Consider the following 22,550-nt stretch of genomic DNA (forward strand, 5'->3'; position numbering starts at 1 on the left):
AAAGATACTGCTGGTGAGCCTAAGCCATTGTTTCTTAGAGTTTTTTATAACCTACCTGGCAACGGCCAAAAATCACTTTTAATCATGTATGAAAGTTGGGATGGGCCATGAGCCTAGAGACATGAAGCTATGCAGAGTTGGAGCACAGAAAAGACTGGGTACGGCAAAGAAGTCAGGTAGAAGTAGGTATGAAGCTTCAAAGGGTGGAGGATGACGGCAAGACGGAAGCTTCAGCCAAAGGAGGGAAATTCGAGCCTGGAGAGTGGGACTGAATGGGGGACCCTGGGGCTGAGACTGATGGCATCTCTGAACAGCAGCTTAGCTGAGTCATTGTGTAACATCTACACCCCTTAAAGTGGGTCAAACCCAGACTTCCTACTAACCAAAAGAACATGACGACGATGGAAAGGCTCCCGTTCTTAAGCTGTATGAGACTATCTTACCAGCAGTGTCTCTGGTTCCCTTGGTAGCCTTGGCGAAGCAGTAGTGTTGTGAGCAGAGACAAGTGTCAGAGGACTGAGGGCACTCTCCAGCCACTGCTGAGCAACGGAACGAAGTCCTCGCATCTGGAGCTGCAAGGTGAACTCCACCAACAATGTGAAGGACCTGGAGGCTCTTTCACCCACTCAAGCCTTCTGCTAAGACCACAGCCTTGATCAAGACTCAGCTATGCCATGCTTAAGACTCCTGATCCAGAGAAACAGTGCAGTACATAACAGCACCTTAATTTGCTAAATTTATGGTTTATATGTGTTGCAGATCTGTAACACAGAAATCTTAATACATAAGAAAAAAAAAGTAGTCGTAGTACTGGGTTACTGGTCATTTGGTATATTTATTCAGAAGATCAAGCATCTGAAGGACAGTCCTCGATGCTCATATCCATGATCTTAGAAGTTGGTGATTCCTTGTCCTGATTACTGTCACCTCGGACACTGGAGAAGCGAACAGACTCCGAGAGTGATGTGCTAAGGCAGCTAAAGTCTTCGAAAGTGTCAAGCTTGTCGGTGTCACTGTCATCTTCAATGACATTCACAGAGGTTTCTTGGTCTGTTAAGCTGTCTGAAGCACTTACATTGTCATCACTGGCTGAACGCTCAGGATCTTTTTCTTTATTCACCTGCTGAATAATAACCCCTGGTGAACACTTTGATTTATGAATGGGCATAAAAAATTCAGGTGGGGAGAATGTCTGAGCGGCTTCCTCCTTCGGAGCAGACAGTAACATGTTCAAAGCCGTTTGGTATTCATGACGCTCCTGTTCAATCATGACTCCACTTTCACTTTTAACTCCATTTTGTGTAGAACTCAGAGCCTTTTCGAAGTCCAGCAGATTCAACACACTGGCCTCATTCTGCTTTAGTGGATCCTCTTTGGGGGTGCAGCCTAAGTCGGCCTTCAAGCCATGCAGCAGCTGACGCATTTTTTCCTTGGATCAAGAAAAACACGGTCATATGAATCCAGCTAGTTAAAGTGAATTACTTTGGTCTGTGCTGAAAACCTCAGCAGGACTGATAGCTGACTTTCTTCCCCTACTCCCTCAAAAAGCTTAAAGAAAACTGCTTGCTTTTAATGGGCTCTTTGATACAGAATAGCTTTAAAATTTCCATATTTAAATATTTCTAGTGAAATTCCAAAGAAAGACAAACCTCTTCCAGATGATGTTTATTCTGTGTTATGTGTTGCTCAAACAGTTGTTCTAAAAACCTACAAATGACACAGAAAAATGTTAATGTCTAAAAGTCAGAAAACCAACTAAATACATAATAGCTGTATAATACTAAAATTACTAAAACCTGAAAATACTTTTTAGAATAATTTTTCCTTTCTCAAGCAGAAGACGCCTCTCCTTCCCCATCTGTCAAGTTCTCCGTCGTGGCAGCCAGTACGGCTTCTGCCTTGCATCTGCTTTCAGGTGACAGAACAGGTGCTCGTGTGTCTGAGATGAGATGCTACCCATGTTTCTGTCAATAACATGGCTTTTAAAACTATTTTCAAGGCAGATGCATGTGCAGGTGCAGACAGAGTGAGAGCGAGCTCTCCCAGCTGCTGGTTCACTGTGCAGAGACCGTGAGCCTGGGCCAGGCCAACCCCAGGAGTCTGGAACTCCTGGCCTCCCAAGTGGGTTGCAGGAACCAAACACTGGGGCCATGACCTCACCGTGCGCATTAGCAGGGAGCTGGAACTGAAGCAGAGCTTTTACAGGCATCTGGGGAGTAAACAGGGAATGGATGATTCTAAATCTCTCTGCTCCTCCCCCGACTTCTGTCACCGTAACTTTCAAATAAATCTACAACTAAGTCTTAAGAAATCAATCAACTAACCTGTCTGAAAATAAACCAAGTTTCAAAATTTCATCTGTTATATCTTCAATAAAACTCAGATACGACAGTTCTTCCTTGCTACAAAAGACAAGGAAACATAATAAACATATTAACTTATTAACTAATACATTAAATTGAAATTACTGTTTATTCCAAAAAGTGTAGGAAACATGAATATCTAATTAGAAACACCAATCTCTCCTGTTACAGACCTGCTTCTCTCTCATCCGGGGGAACATAATAAAAGAAATATGTCAACCTTCGCAAGTTGTACAAGGACTGTCATTAACAATGAGAAAATGTTACTTAATAGAGTGTAACGTCCACAGCAGTAAAAAAATATAACTTGACAAGAAGAAAGCAACCAAGGGGAAGCAGGTAATGTGCCGAAGTCCCCCAGGAAGGGGGGCTCCCGGGAAGGGGGGCTCCCGCAGAGCATCTTCCATGTCCTCAGGCCCCTGCCGGGCCAGCAGCTGCGGTGTGAGGGACAGAGCACTCGGGAGGGAAACGGGCAGCAGCTGGAGGGTCAGGCCTTTCCTATGCAGTCTCTTCTGTTTTTACAATAGCATCTTGTTTGAAGGTTAGGAAATTTACTGAGGACTAAGTTTCCTTGGGGATCCCTCCAACTGAAGCGCTGATCTCAGAACCCCAACCATGAAGAGAACTGCAGGTTCTTTGGTCTGACCATGCAGTGCAAGTGCCAAAGCTGAGCCTCCTCAGAGGCTCAGATGGAGCAGTAGACAGCATACCCAGGTGCACAGGGAGGATATGGCAATCCATCAGAACCTGCAGAGGACAGCTGGTACCACAACAGAGGACAGAACAAACCGATCATCTAGCCCAGCTATGTGTTACAGTGAAAATCTGGGCAGAGTCTTAGGTGGACTGTGTCAGCCAGTGGATTCTGAAGAGATTTCATCGTGCTTGGGATGGTGAGATTGGCAGGAATTCAGAACTGTTCATCAAAACCACTTGAGCAGTGCCTTCGGAGCATGCCCCACGTCGGTGACCAGGGACGGGTGGGAGGCTGGGTGGGGCTTCTCCCTTTATCCCCGCCTTACCCCAGACACAGAAAAAAAAATAATGTGGAAACAATGGTCTTAGCCACTTTCCTGTAGCCCTTGATCCTCTGAGCCCTAATCAACTAAAGTAATTACAAAAAAAGAAAATTTTATTGATTAGAAAGCAATTTTATTGCTTCAAAATACTTGGGAGGGGAGGGGAAAAATCCCAATAGGAAAATTAATGAAAATATAATGGCAATTTTTCATATTTAGACATGTAATCATTTTTTTAAAGATTTATTTTTATTTTTATTGGAAAGTTAGATTTTCAGAGAGGAGAGAGGAGGATCTTCTATGCACTGGTTCACTCACCAAGTGGCCAAAACAGCTGGAGTTGAACCAATCTGAAGCCAGGAGCCAGGAGCCTCTTCCAGGTCTCCCATGCAGGTGCAGGGTCCCAAGGCTTTGGGCTGCCCTCGACTGCTTTCCCAGGCTACAAGCAGGGAGCTGGATGGGAAGTGGAGCAGCCAGGATACGAACTGGCGCCCATATGGGATCCTGGCGCATGCAAGGTGAGGACTTTAGCCACTAGGCTACTGTGGCAGAACCAGACATGCAACCATTTTATGAGATAATAAATGTGTGATCAGAAAATATAGATAACTACTCAATAAACAAATTAAAGGAGGAAGAGTCGATAAGCAAATCAGAGAAGAGATTAAAATGTATAAAAAGTTAAACTGATTTGGGGCCCGGTAAGATGGCTCTGCGACCTAATCCTCTACCTGTATGTGCTGGATTCATACTTGGGCGCCGGTGCACGTCCTGGCTGCTCCACTTCCCAGCTAGCTCCCTGCTGACCGCCTGGGAAAGACCAACTACTTGGGTCTCTGTCTCCACAGGGCAGACCCAGAGGAGACTGCTGGCTCCTGGAACCAGTGGACTGAAGACCTATCTCTCCTTTTCTCTGTAAATAAATCAATCTTTAAAAAAGCAAAAGTTGCCAGTTTGGGAATAAACACTGCAAAACAGATTATTTTCAACATCACAACCTACAGGTATTAGTATACACAAACTTCTGGTAAGTTTAGAAGACTCTGGTGGAGTACCCTGTCATCATGAAAAGTTTACATTTCTCTAAAAATTCTTCATACACTCACATATGAAAAACAAACAAGAATTATGGATGCTAATTATTTTTAAAAAGTAGGCAACTATTCCAGAAAACTCTGATCATTTTCCCAGATTCAGTCTGTATTATGGGATTAATATTCGTAGGCTGGCTGTGAGAGATTAGTATTAAATCCTGGCTTATTTAGTATTGGTTTCTGTAATCGTTAATTCATGATTCCCATACTACAAAATGAAGCAGTCAAAAGATCTTAAATCGTACTCTCTACAGGAGGATGCAAAGGAAAGGAATAGTGACAACCTGTTCTAGAGAGAGAATGCTAACATATTTTATAAAATAATGGTCAGCACATAAGTATTCAACAATATTATATTCTATAATATGTTTCAGAATTAAGGCACTTTTATAACAGTGCTCTAATTTAATCCAGACTATCCAGTCAAATACACTGGCTGGGTATTTTCCTATTTATTATTTAGTAAATTAAGCAAACTAGTTTGCCAAAGTTAATGTTAGCAAGTAGCAAAGTTGATTTTTAAATTATAATATTTTACTTTACTTCCAGACAGCAACGATCAGCAAAGACAATACTCCAGTGTTTGCATATTCAGTATGGTCTGGGTCAAGCTGAGCTCACCCACACTGGTTAGTGAATGCCCGAGGGGACTGGACACTGTCCTTCTCTTTGGTCCCTAGAACCTCATTCTTGCCCTTTTGAATCTCTTCCTCCTGGCCCCTCGTCTCACAGGCCATTTCTACTCCTAGAAACTGATCTGACAGCCAGATTCATCAAAGGCATCTTCTGATGTCCCACCACTTGCTGGTCATACATTTTTGCATAGGCGTGGTGATCCATAATTAAGAAATAGGAATGTTTTCAGAGAGCCTCCATGCAGCGTGAGTACAAATATTAAGCATAACCTATGGTGAATATTCAAAATTACAAATGGTAAGGTACCTCGGTACCATTTCTCCACACAAACATGTTAGCACTGCCAGGGTACATATCCTGGAAAATAAAAGGTCCTTTTCTACAAACCATGAAGCAAACAAAGCCAGCTAGTACTGTCCCTTTATTAGTGAGCTTGAAAAACTCATGTAAACCTTTTCTGGACAATCCTAACTTCACCCACCTGTCTCGCCCAGGAGTGCGCTCTGCTTACCTGGGGGAGAGGCGCCGGGAGGGACTACCCTCCAGCACGTCCCGAGCTCTGCTGGGCCCTTGTCGAGACACAGGACTTTTGTCCACTGCGGTATCGCGTGTCAAACGACTAGATGCCTGGAAATGGAAGAAAAAGAAAAAAAAAAATACTATTTTGCTTGAAAAGTATACCATGAAAGCAAAAATAAAATAGAGTACATTTTGAGAACATGAACAGAGGTGCCCAGTATGTAAAGCAGAACATCTTAGAGCAGCATTTCTATTCAATCAGCACTTTTTAAATTAATCTAAGATAAAACATATTTCTTGCATTTGAATGAACAGCATGTTAAATATTAATAAACCATCAAAAATAAACATAGAAAAAAATTTCATCGTTCAGAAATTAAAATAGCTCCTTTCTTTCAAATGCAGAAGCTTGGCAGCACTGGCAGGATGAACAACATTAGCAGCATACTATTTAAAAATTCAGTTACTTAATTTACCTGGAAGGCACAGAGAGAGAGGACGACAGAAGAATCCGCTCATCTGCTGGTTCTCTGGCCAAACGCCTGCAACTGCTGAGAGCCAGGACTCAGCCAGGTCTGGGGGCGGGTAGCAGGATCCCAGTGACTTCAGCCATCGCCAGGGCTTCACAGGGCGAAGGCACTTGGAGTCGGGAGCCAGAGCCGGGCTCAAATCAAGGTATTCCCATGTGGGATATGGGCACCCTAACTGGCATCTTAACCATTAGGCCAAATGCCCGTATAAGTGCTAAATTTAAGTTAGGACACAGAACATGACTGATTGTCCAAACGTAAACACCAGGAGCTGGAGCCATGACTCAACAGGCTAATCCTTCACCTTCAAGTGCTAGAATTCTACAGGGGTGCTGGTTCATGTCCTGGATGCTGTGCCTCCCATCCAGCTTCCTGCTTACAGCCTGGGAAAGCAATGGTGGATGCTCCAAGTCTTGGGAACCCTGCAGACATGTGGGAGATAGAATGTGGCTCTGGCATTGCATTGGTTCAGCTATGGCTGTTGTGGCCACTTGGGCAATGAGACCATGAATCAAAGATCTTTGTCTCCTTCTCTATGTAAATCTGCCTTTCCAATAAAAATAAATAAATCATAAAAACCCACACACAGGGCCTGGTGCGATGGCCTAGTGGCTAAATTGTCACCTTGCATGCACCTGGATCCCATATGTGTGCTGGTTCATGTCCCAGCTGCTCCACTTCCCTTCCAGCTCCTTGCCTATGGCCTGGGAAGGCAGTGGAGGATGGCCCGAGGCCTTAGGACCCTGCACCCACATGGAAGACCCAGAGGAAGCTCCTGGCTTCAGATTGGCTTAGCTCCACCTTGCCACTATTTGGGGAGTGAATCAGCAGACAGAAGATCTTTGTCTCTCCTTCTCTCTTTCCAATAACAGTAAATGAATCTTTAAACAAAGTTTGCCTCAAATTCAGACTTAAAGTTGTGATATTTTAAAATATATGACTGATAAGCATTCGAAATACAAGCAGCTTTGTAGTTTTCGAAAAGGCAAGGGCAAACAAAGGATAACATCCACCAACTCTGTCTAATAATACTAATACATGTCTAATAACACAATCAGTGGCAGTTCTTTACAAAAGTATAGCATAAAATGTCAAGTAACTTCCGTACAACTTTGCTAGCTCCTTCAGTAATTCAAGAGTGTAGCTCTGACAATAGTAACTCAGGCATTTCATTTATCCAACCATTCGTCCAGCCAATCATCAAGTAAAGATGCTAACCACCAATGACTGGCAGGATTTCAGCGACAACTATGGTCACCCGTAAACGGGCAACACTGCGGGACCAGGGGTCACATGCAGCAAGCGCCACTACGGGTTTATTCTTCACAGTCCGTCTACACACATTCTATTGATGCTAAGGTAGCTCAACTTGGAAACACAACAAGATCTATTACCTGCTGTATGTTCCCTTCTGAATTTGTCAAGTTCTTACTCTTAGCTGTCCCCAAACCCGAATGAAAGCTGTAACACATTAAAAGAAACAATTATTACTTCTTTAAAATGTAAAGTGATAACTCTACTCTAGAAAAAGATGAACGTAAGAGAAAGAGGCCCATCTATTCTCGCTAAACATGTAATTCCTAAATATGTAACCAGGAATGAGATACAGTCTGAACTACATATGTTGTTTTTTCCTTTTTTGGCTTACAACTAGATTTCAGTTAGAAACAACAGAAAACAAAATGGGATTATCTTGGAAACATTCATAAACATGTGTATAAAAGGATGTGCTATAGTTATCATCATTTCTCCCCAACAAGTTCTATCACAGACTCAACTCCTTAATTGACTGAATACACACAGACCTATTTAATATTGTAGCTTTTTTCTATACCCAAAGGAATATTAGTTTTAAACTGTTCTTTACTTTCAAAAATAACTATAAGCTAACACTAGCTAAATTACTTAGGTAACACTAGAAAAATAAATGCAAACTACCTCATCCTTAATATTCTACAAGATTTGTTTTAATTATCTGCCAACTCTTACTGAATACTTATCATGTGCCAGAGACTACGATATGTGAAAACATTCCTGAAGCAAAGTATAAATAATTTCCAAAAATTATCCCAATTGCTTAGATTATTCCTGGGCAGTTCTTGCCATAAAAAGCTGGTGTGAGCATTTGCATGGAGGGAAACGGGGGGGTCGCAGAGGGAGTTACCTTCCTCCCACCTCCCATCCTTCTAGCTCATTTTGCCACATTCAACATGAATTAATGTACACATATTCACACAAATATTTCACACTCTTTGAAGGTATATTTAAAAGCAAGTAAACGTTTCTCTGAACAGTCCTCTGACAGCTCAAATGACACATAGAAGAAGTCATTCATTCAGAAGTATACCGAGAAACCCTGAAGCATGAAGCAAAGGACAAGGAACAGTACTCAATCTCTCTTCACTGATGTGCCTGAAGGATTTACGACCGGCTGCTGATACACCATACCTGCTAAATTCAGTCTGAGTTTCAGCTTCTACCTGTTCGTCTGTGAAGCCCTTTCTTCTTCTGGCAGGCATATAGTATCGATATTGAGACAGGAAAGATTTTGCTTCCGTTTTTAAGGTGCGTGGAGTGAATGGCAGTTCCTTGTTAGAAAAGAGTTCAGAATGCTTTTCTAAGAGATCTCCACTGGGTGCTTTGGAAATGACTAACTGAAACCGGTGGGAATTGGGAAAGGTGCTTCTGGGCCTTCTGCTGTACAAGGGCCCAGAGGAGGTCCTGTGGGGCTGGGAGGCTGTGTGGTCCATGCAGGTCGGGGTGGAGCTGCAGTTCTCAGCGCCGCCGATGAGGACCTTCCCCGATCTAGGACGACCTGGGAGTGGTCCTTCCGTGGAAGAGACGAGTGACTTTGCCAAGGATGCAGACCCGTTTACTTCTTCTATAAACACGTCTTCCTGTGGTTCCCCTGAGGGCTGAGAACATGTGATTGGATTGTCACCAATTGTACAACACATTCACGCAGAGATCTCCAGATTAAAGTTAAAGAAAGAAAAAGCTGTTTCAGGTTTACAATATTAATATATATATTCCTGAAGATGTTAGCATTGTACACAAAGTTCTATGCAAGTATTTAAGATGTAATTTTTTTTTTTTAAGATTTATTTTATTTTCATTACAAAGTCAGATATATAGAGAGGAGGAGAGACAGAGGAAGATCTTCTGTTCGATGATTCATGCCCCAAGTGAGCCGCTACGGCTGGTGCTATGCCAATCTGAAGCCAGGAGCTAGGAACTTATTCCGGGTCTCCCACACGGGTGTACAGGGTCCCAAGGCTTTGGGCTGTCCTCAACTCCTTTCCCAGGCCACAAGCAGGAAGCTGGATGGGATGTGGAGCTGCTGGGATTAGAACCGGCGCCCATATGGGATCCCAGTGGCGTGTTCAACGCGAGGACTTCAGCTGCTAAGCCACACCATTGGACCAATAAAAATGAATCTTAACAACAGCAACAATTTGCTTTGAGGCTGACATGGTGGCTTAACTGGCTAATCCTCAGGCGTGCAGGACCAACATCCCATATGGGCACCAGTTCATGTCCTAGCTGCTCCACTTCCCAACTAGTTCCCTGCCTGTGTCCTGAGAAAGCAGTGGAGGACAGTTCAAGTCCTTGGAACTCTGCACCTGCATGGGAGACCCACTAGGAGCTCCTGGCTCCTGGCTTTGAATTGACTCAGCTGAGCTATGGATGTCATGGCCACCTGCGGAGTGAACCAGCAAATGGAAGATTTCTCTTTGTCTCAGTGAATTTGCCTTTCAAATAATAATAAAGATTGAAAAAAAGTATGTCAACTTACCTTTTGCATGGTTTTAAAAAATGACTTGGAATTGTTTTTAGAATTAGTCTGCATCACATTTTTAGTTATTTTGAATTCATTTTCACATTTGGTTAAATCTTTTTTGAGTTTCTCTCTTCGTTGTTGGTCTGCATCTAAGGGGAATAACAAATCTTTTAAGATACGAAACAAAAGACCAAAACAACATAAATATCTTCTTAACAGAAATATTTTATATATGATAAAAATAAAAACACACACACTTTTTCATTTATGGAAAGTCTAAATAGATTAAACAGCACAAGTAAAAGAAAGATGTGACAATCTGGCCAAATGCAAGGGCTGGAGGAGGATTCTCGAGTGGGCGTCTGGTGCAGCATGGTCAAGCTGTGACTGAGACACCCAGATCCCACGTAGGAGTGCCTGGGTGTCAATCCCAGCTCTGTTTCCAACTCCAGCTTCCTGCCAGGGGGCACCTTGGACGCAGCAGACGATGGCTCAAGTACTCTGGGTCTGAAGTAGCCACTGTGGGCACAAGAGAAGTGAAAGATCTCTTTCATACTTGCCTCTGTTTCTCTTTGAAATAATTAAATGTATTTTTAAAAAAGCAATTCCTAGCAAATACTCTTAGCCATGAAAGTTAGAAATTCTTGACCATGTTGTTTGTGACTGTGTAATCACCAAATGCGTATGTCATACTCTGAACTAAACTCAGACTTCTCTCTCAAAATGTATCAGTACCATATTATTTTTCCATAATTACAAGAATGATTATTTTAAAAAGGATTTATTTACTTTTACTTAAAAGATTTTACACAGGAGAGAGCAAACATCTTGCATGTGCTGATTCACTCCTCAAATGGCTGCAATGACCAGAGCTGAGCTGACTCAAAGCTGGGAGCCAGGAGCTTCTTCTGGGTCTCCCACATGGATAAAGGGACCCAATGATTTGGCCTATCTCCCATGGCTTTCCCAGGCCAAGCAGGGAGCTGGATGGGAAATGGAGTAGCTGGGACACGAACCAGGGTTCATACGAGATGCCCCTGCCACAGGGTGGAGGATTAGCCTAGTCCATCATCATGCTGGCCTCCAAAATTACTAGTTTTTAGGGAAAGATAAATCTCAGAATTACATAGAAAACTAAAGTGTAAACTGTTACATATTTTCATACATAATTAAAAAAAATGGTCTTTCATTGAAATCTATTCCATCTTAATGGTCAGGATAAGTATTAATATTATAAGCATGCTAAAGTAAAGATGCATATCTACCCTTGGAAATGTTAGCTTGAAATACCAATTTCAGGTTATTCTAGAACTTTAAGCACTTAGTTATGAACATATCAATTAAATTATAGTAGCTGACAATGCTTGTGGTGCACGCAGAATCCTTCCAGTCAGATCTATCATTCTACTCCTAGGCAAAGCAGGACCAACCAGACATCAACTCCATATGAACTGCAGTCTTAGAGGTAAAGCTAATAGGATAAAATTCTTAGGTAATCAAAATTAAAAGCCCTTCCAGTTTTTCAAAAGGCATACTTATAAGAAAACAAAAAAAGTAACAGCTGGGGGAAAGATATGTACAAATCATGTCTCTAACAAAGAAATTACATCCCAAATATAAAAATGACTTGTAAATCAATAGCTAAATAAGTAAAACTGGCCCAAGCTTTGAGTATGTCCACCAAAGCTATAAAAATGGTCAATGTGCCGGTGAAAAAGAAAGCGCTACCACCACGAGTTAGAAGGGAAGTGCAAACCAAGACCTGAGGAACCGCACCCTCCCACAATGACGGTTATCAGAAAGGCAGTGACAAGTGTTAGTAAAGACATGGAAAACTAAAATGCTCCTGCCACGAGAGGCGGAAATGTGAAATGACACAATTCCTTTGTAAAGGGACTTGATATGTTCTTTAAAAAAACCGAAAAACATTAACCCAGCACGTGCTCTGTAACTGTGGGGAATATTTTTAAAGATCTTTTATTTATTATTATAAATACTAAATGATGAAATAATCTAGTCACGAGAGAACAAACATTGAATGACTTAGCTTATCTGAGGCACATGAACCAGCACAAGAAAGCGGCCAAGGGAAAGCAGCCGAATGCAGAGAGATGGAAAGCAGAGCAGTGGGTCTGGGCCTGGGAGGAAGGGCTGCAGCTTAGTGGACACAAGATGAAGAGGGTTCTGGACAGAGACGATGGCAGTGGTTGTCCCTCATGACACTGGACTCTTCACAGATGGCTAAGATGGTAAACTTTGTTTTTCTGTCATATTTTCTAAAAAAGCAACATGCCATGAATTACTTACATTTGATGCTTGTAGTCATGCTTACTGGAACTGAGCAGTCTACTGCAGCTGAGAGAGAGAAATAAGCTGTTTAGAAATATTACTAATATATATTTTTAAAAGATTTATTTTCATTACAAAGTCAGATATACAGAGAGGAGGAGAGATAGAGAGGAAGATCTTCTGGAGCCAGGAGCCAGGAACTTCTTCCAAGTCTTCCACACGGGTGCAGGGTCCCAAAGCTTTGGGCTGTCCTCTACTGCTTTCCCAGGCCACAAGCAGGGAGCTGGATGGGAAGTGGAGCTGTTGGGATTAGAACCGGCGCCCATATGGGATCCCGGAGCGTTCAAGGCGAGGACTTTAGCCACTAGGCCATGGCGCTGGGCCCAAAATATTACTAATATTTTTAAGTGACAATAATATCAAATGTGGAAATCACAAAAAGTTTCAGAACTCAAAAGTTTCATGTTTTGACTTTCAGCGTACTCTCAGAGATTACAAACACAGTAATCAGAGACGATCTTTGGTGTGGTATGGATTAAGCTGCTGTATGCAGTGCTGGCATCAAGTATGGGCACCTGTTGGTGTCGCAGCTGCTCACTTTTGACCCAGCTTCCTGCTAGAGTGCCCAGTCTGGCCTTGCACAGCCCTGCCACTGTGGCCATTTGGAGAGTGAACCAGTGGATAATCTAATGTCTCTGTTTCTCCCCAATTCTGCCTTTAAAAAAAATAGAAAAATCTTTCGAAAAATTTAAATTCTCATGATAAAAATACACTGGTTGGGACTAATAGCTCAGTAGATACTACAGAAAATGTAAGTAAACTTAAAGTAACAATATGAACATTCAAAACAAAAACTGAAAAGGAAATAAACAGAGTACCAGTAACCTAACAGCCTTATATCATGAACATTCACATATTTGAAATAGAAATCCTAAAACAGGCTTGAGTTGAAGACTTCAAATACGCTATGCTAAGTAATACAGTATGATATGGGCATAAAGATAGAGATCATCAGAACCAAAGATTAAATTCATAAATAGACATACATATACAATCAATGGAGTTTTAAAAAGATGCAATATTAATTCAGTAAGGGCAATCTTCATTTCTTTTACATACCATATACAAGAACTCAAAATGGATTACAAAGTGAGATCTATTTTTCAGTATTCATTTATTTATTTGAAGTGCAGAGTTAGAGGAAGGGACACACACAAGGAGACAAGATCTCTCATCCGCTGGTCTACCCAATTGGTCGCAGTGGCCAGTGCTAGGCCCAGGTATGAGCCACGTGCTCCATCCAGGACTTGCACACTGGCAGCAGAGACCAATGTACTTGGGTCATGTGCTTTTCAGAGACATGTTAGCAGGGAGCAGGACTGGCAGGAAAACAGACGGGATGTTGGTGCTGTAGGTGGTATGTTACAGCACCAGCCCCATAAACTTAAATTTAAGAATTGAAACAAGGACCCGGCAGTGTGGCCTAGCGGTTAAAGTCCTCACCTTGAAGGCGCTGGGGTCCCATATGGGCGCTGGTTCTAATCCTGGCAGCTCCACTTCCCATCCAGAAAATAATTTTTAAAATCTAAGTGAGCTAAGATCAGCCACAGACATCTTCAACAGGCTGTCAAGGGAACGATGAGATGGTTCAGTGGCTGGATCCTTGCCTTGCACCTGGTCTTGGCTGCTCTACTTCCCATCCAGCTCCCTGCTTGTGGCCTGGGAAAGCAGTAGAGGACGGCCCAAAGCCTTGGGACCCTGCACCTGCATGGGAGACCTGGAAGAGGCTGCTAACTCCTGGCTTTGGATCAGCTCAGCTCCAGCTGTTATGGCCACTTGGGGAGTGAACCAGTAGATGGATCTTTCTGTCTCCTTTTCTCTGTATATCTTTCTTTCCAATAAAAATAAATGAATCTTCAAAAATAAAAAAAAGTTGTAAAAAATAGATTATATGTATGTATGCATGTGTATAAAATGTTTATACTTATGAAGATTTATTGTTTGTATTTTAATTAATTTGAAGAGACAGAGATATCTTTCATCCGTTGGTTCACTCCCCAAATGGCTACATTAGTAGAGCTGGGTCAGGCTGAACTCAGGAACCAGGAACTTCCTCTGGGTTTCCCATGGGGCTGGCAGGGACCCATAGACCCACTGCTTTCCCAGGCATGCTAATAAGGAGCTAGATTGGAAGTGGAGCAGCTAGGACTCAAACTCATGCCCATATAGGATGGTGCAGGCAGTGGTTTAACCACTGTGTCAAAGCATGGGTCCCAGATTTTTTTTTAAAGATTTATTTTACTTTTATTGGAAAGTCATATATACAGAGAGGAGGTGAAACAGGAAGACCTGTCCGATGACTCACTCCCCAAGTGATGCAACAGCTGCATGTATGCACACATTTTTCAAAACATTTAACTGTATACTTATAATGAATGCATTCTACTGCATATAAGTGACCTCAAAGCTGAGGTTATGCTAATGAGAAGGGAAATGGAGGCTTAAAAATGCATATTCTTACCTTTGGCTGAAAGGATTTTATTATAGTGGACAGCCATGTGATTCTTGACCAGCTGGAGCGTGCTTAATCTGAGAGAAGAGGAGTCAGTGCAAAAAGCTACAAATCAAAACACAGTTAATCATTTCATATTTAAAATCAATATAAAATCATAAGTTACAGCTCACTAAGTTCATTCTTATGGCCTAGTCGTAATCTCACACTGACAACATTGATGACCTACTGATGACCTGGATGCAAACCCTTCCAAGGTCAAGTTTTACAGACATGAGAGTCTGAGGCAGAAGAGCCTAGAATCTAATCTGTTACTAAATCTCTAAAACAATTTCTTTCTATTGAGTCTCATCTTTTGAATAAAAAAGGTTTAGCAACTTGCTGGATTATGTTACCATTGGTAATACTTGAACAATCCATGAAGTTTCGGAAATGAAATGAAGCCAATACTCTAAAACCTTACACAAAGATTCTATTGTGAGAAGCAAGTTTCTAACTACACCTAAAAACAACATCAACAAATTAGTAAAGCGTATCCTTCCTGAAGTTGTAGGATTATCTTCAGTATAAACACACAAAAGTACATAACAACTCTTAAGTCATCTAAAATACTTAAACACTTACATACTAGTATAAAAAGCAAAGAAATAATTTTTAAAACATGAAAAATCATTTTGAGATGTAAGCATTGGTTTTTTAAAATAGTGAAAGCTAAAATGACAAATAGTGATTGAAAGTGAGTGACTTTTCTATGCTGATGCTTCGTTTCCTGTCCCAGATGTATACTCTGTGACATATTTTTGCACATATCATTTTATATTATTGTTATTTTTGTCCATTTCTCTGCAACTCTTAAACGAGTCCTTACAGGGAAATTCTGCACAACAGAAGAGTACATACTCAATAGTTGTTTTTCTATAGCACTGGTCCTGCCCTGTTTTTCCATGTATGTATATTTTAAATCTAGTTTCACATTTGTGTATTTCCCTGTCTCTCCTCTCCGTATATCTGCCTTTTCAATAAAAATAAAAATTAAAAAAATTTTTTTAAAAATATATTTTTGGACGTTTGACTCCGATGGCAAGCAGTGTGGCATGAGTTAACCTGCTTCCTGCAACCAGCATCCCGTGTCACAGCACCACCTCCAATCCCTGCTCCTGTGCCTGAAAGCTGCATGGAGGTCAGCTCACCGCCCTGGGCCCCTGCCGCTCCACAAGAGACCCAGACGAAGTTCTAAGCTCTTGGCTTTGGTCTGGCCCAGCCCTGGGTTGAAGATCTCTTTCTATGCTTCTCCTTCCTTTGCAATTTTTTTTTTTTTTATTGTTAAAGACCTACTTACTTTTATTGGAAAGTCAGATTTACAGAGAAAAGGAGAGACAGAAAGATCTTCCATTTCCTGGTTCACTCCCCAAGTTGTCGCAATGACCAGTGCTGAGCCAATCCAAAGCCAGAAGCCAGGAGTTTCTTCCAGGTTACCCAGGAGGGTGCAGGGTCCCAAGGTTTTGGGCCATCCTCTGCTGCTTTCCCAGGCCACAAGCAGGGAGCTGGAACGGAAATGGAGCAGCCAGGACATGAACCAGAACACACATGGCATGCTGGTGCATGCAAGGTAAGGACTTTAACCACTGGCTACTGTGCCAGGCCCTTTTTCTGTTAATTCTAACAAATAAATAAATACAATCTTAAAAAACAACAATAGTCTTCTAATAAAGTAACCATTTTAAGTATTTGACTTACCATTACTTTTGGTACTCAAGTGTCCTTTAAATAGGCTTGGTGGACCAAAGTTGGGAAGGACAGAGGTTGCTCTGACTTTAAACCAAAACAAACAAACATACAAACAAAAAAATGAGGATAAATAAAAAGGAATTTCATTAAAAAAAAACGAATATTTTTTAAAGAGCAATTTGTTCACCAAAGTCATTTAACATTTGTTCATTCACATAATTTAGCTGTGCTTTATCAAATGGAAAAAACTGAATAGTCACAGACACAATTTTTTTTTTAAGAAAATAAGTTATTTTTGGTCACTTGTTGCTTGTGGTTTTAAGAGATAACATGATAAATATATCAATAGTATCATTTGTTATACACTGACTTTATTCTTACTAGATTTTTAAACTATTTTAGGGTAATACAGCTAAGCTCTTGATAGATGTGCAATTACTATTAGAGCTAACTGCAGGCGAGTCTAGCCTGAAAATAACTTTAAGATAGTAATTGCAAATTATATCATATATTACTAGATAAAAAAAAGTGTATGAAAGCCAGAAAGTATATGATTTAAAACCTTAAGGCCAACCAATTCATCTAGGCCAAGTCACTCGTCCCCTCTTTGATCCCATCTAACAAACATTTATTTAGGGGCAGCACTGTGATGTGGCAGTGAGGTCACTGCCTGTAGCACTAGCGTCCTGTATGGGCACTGGCTCACGTCCTGCCTGCTTCACTTCTGAACCAGCTCCCTGCTTGTGTGCCTGGTAGAGTGGCAGCAGACGCCTTAAGTACCTGGGTTCATGTGGGAAATTCAGATGAAGTTTCTGGTTTCTGAGTTTGGTCTGATCCAGCCCTGCCTCTGCGGCCACTTAAGGAGTGGACCAACAGGTGGAACATCTCAGTCTCTCTCCTCTTCTGTAATGCTGCTTTTCAAATAATAATAATAATAATAAAGGTTTTAGAGCACATTAATTTAGAAATAACTCTGTATAATAGAAATCTTGCTATTTCCCCTAAAGGCAGAGCCAGAGGTTCCATTCTGTTGGGTTTTAGAATTTTATATGTACTCGGGCCCGGCGTGGTGGCGCAGTGGTTAAGGTCCTCGTCTTGCATGCCCAGGATCCCATATGGGCACCGGTTCTAGTCCCGGCAGCCCCACTTCTCATCCAGCTCCCTGCCTGTGGCCCGGGAAAGCAGTTGAGGACAGCCCAAGCTTTGGGACCCTGCATCTGCATGGGAGACCCGGAAGAGGCTCCTGGCTTCGGATCGGCATAGCATCGGCCGTTACGCTCACTTGGGGACTGAATCACTGGATGGAAGATCTTCCTCTCTGTCTCTCCTCTCTGTATATCCACCTTTCCAATAAAAATAAAATAAATCTTTAAAAAAAAAAGAAAAAAGAATTTTATATGTACTAACAGGTGAGAAGGTAACCAGTTAAGGCAAGAAATCTCGAACGGGCGCTGGTTCCAGTACTGGTGCTAAACTTCTGATCCAGCTCCCTGTTAATGTGCCTGACAAGCAACAGAAGATGGGCCAAGTACTTTGCCCCTACACCCACAAGAGACACCTGGGTGAAACTCCTGGCGGCCCAGACCCTGCTCACTGCGGAATGAACAAGCAGGTGGATCATCTTATTCTATAAGTTTGCCTTTCAAAGAAATATTTCATTGAAAAAGAAAAGTGAAAACAGGACAGCAGGTAAAGGGAGAGTAAGGTTGCAGCCCACCCAGAGCGCGGGCAGTGGGGCTCTGAGAAGTCTGACAGGGACCGTTTGTGTGGAAACAGCTATGTGGGGGCAGAGACCCATGCCACTGTGAGAAGGTAGGTTTGACAGGTAGGACCCTGATTTGCAACGGCCGAGTGATTCAGGAGCTGCTTCTGAGTTTGCCACATGACTGTGAGGACCCAAGGTCTTGGGCCGTCCTCTGCTGCCTTCTCAGGTCATCAGCAGTGAACTTGCTGGGAAGTGGAGCAGCTGGGACATGAACTGGCACCTATATAGGATGCAGGTGCCACAGGCAGAGGATTAACTGGCAAACAAACAAACAAAACCCTGAAATCCACATGTCCTAACTAGAATCTTAACTCCTTGGCCCAAGGCCCTCTACTCCCCTAGACTCTGGCAACAGCAGTTAACAAACCCCTCCCACCTCCCTGCCTGCACTAATCACCACGCAGACAGCCTGAGCTTGACTTGTACCAAGTCTTTTATCTTTCTTCCAGCTCTGACCTGTAATGCAGAAGCAGCTTCATCAACATTTTGTCTCCAGTTGCTTTTATTTATTCCAGCAAGTTTCACCATCTGCTCCTGAATTTTGGGTCTGATGCTTCTTTCCTTGTTTTAGTTAACCATATTTATTCTAGACTTGGCATCCTCCTCACACCTTTATAGCTTTAAGCCTGATCGATAAACTAGCCATTTTATCTTCTTAAAATATCTTTTTATGTGTTTGTTACATTTAACACCAATTCAGCCTTTCTGTTGTAGAGATTATCACTAAAATCACTTTTTGAGGAGAGGAACTATTCTGTCAAAGGTCAAAGTGTTGCTTTCCAAGAGCTGGTGTTGTCGGGAGTTGCCAGGCTTCTGGACCACCACCAGCTAAGGCGGTTTCTGGTTCCAGCCTTGCGTCCCGTGTAGGCATCAAGCATGACTCCAGTGAACACAGAAGGTAATACTGTGTCACAACTCCACATACAGAATCCTCTCCTGGGGCCACTTTGTTGTGATTCATGTTTGTTCAGTGACTGGGCTAAGCAACTGACTGTTTCCCCTGGAGAGGGAAGCCTCTGGTGCTGCCCCCTCAGTGGTAAAACCATTGGCGTCAGAATAATCACACTTCTCTAATAGGACCTGAACCCGAGTCTTTGGGAAGAATTCCCCTTTCAAATTTCTCCTTCCTTCAGTACCCTCCATCGGCTCTAGGCAACCTTACAGTTTTTTTTTTGTATTTTATAGTTACTCATTGACATGGTTTTAACAATTCCCTTGTTTAAATCACTGTGCAGATTTCTTTCTTCTGATTGGACTTGAGTAACTGAATGGGCTTGGAAAAGTAGCCCCAAACCAGAATTCCATCCTCAGACCGGAATCCTGTACATCAGACTGAAGGTCTTGGTAGAACAGACACATTCAGCAGCAAATGACAGCATGACTCATTTGATTTTAAAGACGGCCAGAAAGAACTCTCCAGCGGGATGGTAGAGTCATTTTCTTATGGCAGGGCTTTTAGGAATACTGGAATTTTGGTAGTCAGCATGGATAACTATCGCCTTGGGACAAATAGATAAAATATGTTTAGAGACAGAGAGGTGGGCGCAGAGGGAACTCCCATCAGTCAGCGCTCTCCCGAAACACACACAACAGCCCATCTGGGCCAGGACCGAGCCAGGGGCTGGGAAATCAGTTCAGGTCTCCTGTGGGTGGCAGGGGTCAATCAAACCAGCTGAGTTGCAAGGTGTGCGTTAGCAGGAAGCTGGAACTGGAGCAGAGCTGGGATGCACTATGACACGTCACGGAATGCTGGGAATCCTAACACCAGGCCACATGCCTGATTCTAAAACAAACAAACAAACAAACAAAAAAAACCCTAACCTATTACTCTTTCCACTCTTTTTCTTCCCAAAAGTCACTCATAAAACAGTGCAAAGGAATTTAGTGTTTTCAGTTTTTTTCTTTTCACTTCCCTAAAAGATGCTGGAAACACAGCACCTTACAGGTTACCTAGTCCAAGCCTCTGTTTCACCAAGAATTAAAGCCCAGGAAGATGAAAGTCACAGATTATAAACCAAATTACTCTTTCTATAATACTGCCATTTTGAAGGTTTACCTCATCAAAAAAAGAAAAGAAAAAGGTCTAAAATAAGAAAATAACAAACACCACTGTTTTTCTTGTGGCACTTCAGTGTCCGATGTTCTGAAATAATCAAAACTAACCTCAGGAAACACGAGAAATTTAGTTATTTTTCTTTGCCTAAATACATGGCATTCTGTTAGTAACTTAAGATGTGTGAGAACTGACCATCCCAGCCATTGTTGAGTACACGTAATTGACAACGTTTGATAGTATATTACATGATATCCACCATTCCTAATGTTCTGTGTGTGTCCCCTCCCTGTGCTGCCTCCTCTCCTGTAGCATGTAGACTGTAAAGGGTGGCGATTCCTCACCTGCGCTCAGAGTCGACATTTTACTCAGGTGCCTCTGTTCTCTATGAAATAAGGATAACACATGGGTTTTTGGTTTGTTTTCGTTGTAACACCTGTCTAACAAGATGTTCTGTGGGTTAAGTGATTTAAGACTAATTTTTGCCATACAAGCAAGGGTTTCATGTTAGTTCACACTGTAAAACTTCCGAAGGCCACAGAAGTCTTCTGGCTTGGCGTTTCTGGGATTTGGGGTAAAAGGTCAGATGATACAGCTTTCTGATCGACAGAGACTTCGGAAGAGCTTTTATTTTTGAGGTGCACTCAAGTTTCAAGGCTGTTCAACGAGGAACCACTGGGCGCCTCGGACTGCAGCATCCTGCTAACGGGGACCCTGGCAGGTAAGAGCAACGGCCCAAACAACTGGACTTCTGCTACAGACACGGGAAATGTGGGTGGTGGTCCCTGCTTGTGGCTTCTGCCTCCACCCGAACCGCTGGAGGAGTCAACCAGAAGAAGGGACCTCTCTTTCCTTTCGTGTCTGTGTGACCAAAAATAAAGAAAGAAAGAAAGAAAGAAAGAAAGAAAAAAAAAAAAAAGAAAGTTGTCTTTTCATTATGGGTAAGAAACTACAACACAAGTCGTTAAGAATAAAAATATGATGATAAAATGCAAGCAAACAAAGGTGTCCTTGTAAAGAGAAAAAAACCTTTAAACCCGGGAGGCGGTCTGCCATCTGCCTTATTACTAGCCTGAGCACAGAAATGTTACCAGCTCAGTGTGAGGACACAGATGATTCGGATCTGGCCTGTTTGTACCGCTTGACTGGGAGGGCTCCGGGAGCCGCAGGTGCAACGCGACCACAGCTTAGGGATTAGTCTTTCCAATCTCTAGTCGCAGTCTGCGGCTCTGCCGGCCTCACTGGGAAGCTTATCAGAAACGGGGCCTCTCACTCCCCACCCCCCATAACTTCTAAATCAGCAAGTCCCAGTCAACCTGGTTCCTACTCATATTCTAGGGAAGGGTCCTGCGGGAGACTCGGTTCGAATACTTGTCTCACGAACCTTCTATTTCATCTTCAAGAACTCCGGGTCTGGATATCTCACACTTCTCCCCTTCCCCCAACACATGAGGAAGACTCAGGGCCCACGGAGGTTGTTAAACTGGCAAAGAACGAACCCGGTTCTTCTGCCTCGAGGCCAGGCTGCCCCGGCCCGAGCTCCCGGGGTCAGCGCGACAGAGCCCAGCAAAGCAACAGCGACTGCCACAGCTGCCCTTTTTACCTCTCCGGCTGCCGTCCATGCTCGTCCTCTCGCAGCCGCCGTGGGACACGCTGGGTCCCGCCGGTCTTCCCCCAGGCTGGGCCCAGCCCTGGCTGTGAGGTCTGGGAAAGAGGAGGCGCGGGCGCCACACTGTAGCCAGCCCGGTTGCTAAGACCCGGGCGTCGGCGTCGCGATTGTGACGTCACGGCGCGGGCGACGTTGGCGGCTGCAGCTCCGCCCACGGCGCTGGTCTGTCGCCCAGGGCGGCTGCCTGTCAGAAGTCCAGTCACCACCGGTCACCTCATCCTTGTAGGAAGAACAGGGAGAGGAGCTGCCTTCACTTGGCATCCGTGTCTTCCGGGTCGTCCCCAGCCCCTGAAAATCAAATGCAAATATTAGTCGAAGTCAGGCTAATCTCATTTAAGCAGTTCCACATAACTGCATTTCCAAGGAGTCCGGGAACTCTAAGGTTAATAGAAAAAAAAAATCTTTATCTTCATTTTTACCTTCGGGTAATGTGAATTTTCCTTCTGCTTACTGCCTTCCCCCGCCTGTGCCTGCCCTCTTTTATTCTCAAGCTGCATTCCATTTTCCTTTGCGGAATGAAGGCTGTAATGCGACTGAAGGGGGTGACTTAAGCGTGGCTGACTATAATTTTGAAGCCGTTACCTTTGACTCC

The 22,550-nt window shown here is 42.9% G+C and overlaps 1 protein-coding gene across 3 annotated transcripts; it reads right to left on the minus strand.

Annotated features, from left to right (window-relative positions):
• Positions 1-824: 824 nt before the first annotated feature.
• Positions 825-21,991, minus strand: SPATA7 (spermatogenesis associated 7). 3 transcript variants are annotated; one of them, XM_040975198.1, is made up of 11 exons: positions 21,893-21,991; positions 16,481-16,555; positions 14,753-14,848; positions 12,250-12,297; positions 9,958-10,091; positions 8,610-9,076; positions 7,556-7,622; positions 5,624-5,739; positions 2,325-2,402; positions 1,650-1,707; positions 825-1,429 (listed from the first exon to the last, which is right to left on the minus strand). In XM_040975198.1, exons 1-11 carry the CDS (start codon positions 21,909-21,911, stop codon positions 848-850), a joined length of 1,740 nt encoding a protein of 579 aa, XP_040831132.1. In that variant the 5' UTR covers positions 21,912-21,991; the 3' UTR covers positions 825-847. The 3 variants fall into 3 exon arrangements, with proteins under 3 accessions (XP_040831132.1, XP_040831133.1, XP_040831134.1); XM_040975199.1 differs by lacking the exon at positions 2,325-2,402; XM_040975200.1 differs by lacking the exon at positions 21,893-21,991 and having other exon boundaries at positions 14,753-14,820; positions 16,481-16,538.
• Positions 21,992-22,550: the final 559 nt, after the last annotated feature.

The sequence above is a fragment of the Ochotona curzoniae genome, unplaced genomic scaffold, assembly GCF_017591425.1.
Source record: "Ochotona curzoniae isolate NIBS_2020 unplaced genomic scaffold, NIBS_Ocur_1.0 contig_2688, whole genome shotgun sequence".
Taxonomy (NCBI): Eukaryota; Metazoa; Chordata; class Mammalia; order Lagomorpha; family Ochotonidae; genus Ochotona; species Ochotona curzoniae.

Coding starts and splice junctions, on each gene's coding strand:
- SPATA7 (XM_040975198.1), bottom strand. Junction 12,298..14,752: donor TAAAATCCTTTCAGCCAAAG/GTAAGAATATGC, acceptor TCTCTCTCTCAG/CTGCAGTAGACTGCTCAGTT. Junction 2,403..5,623: donor TCCCGGCGCCTCTCCCCCAG/GTAAGCAGAGCG, acceptor TGTCTTTTGTAG/CAAGGAAGAACTGTCGTATC.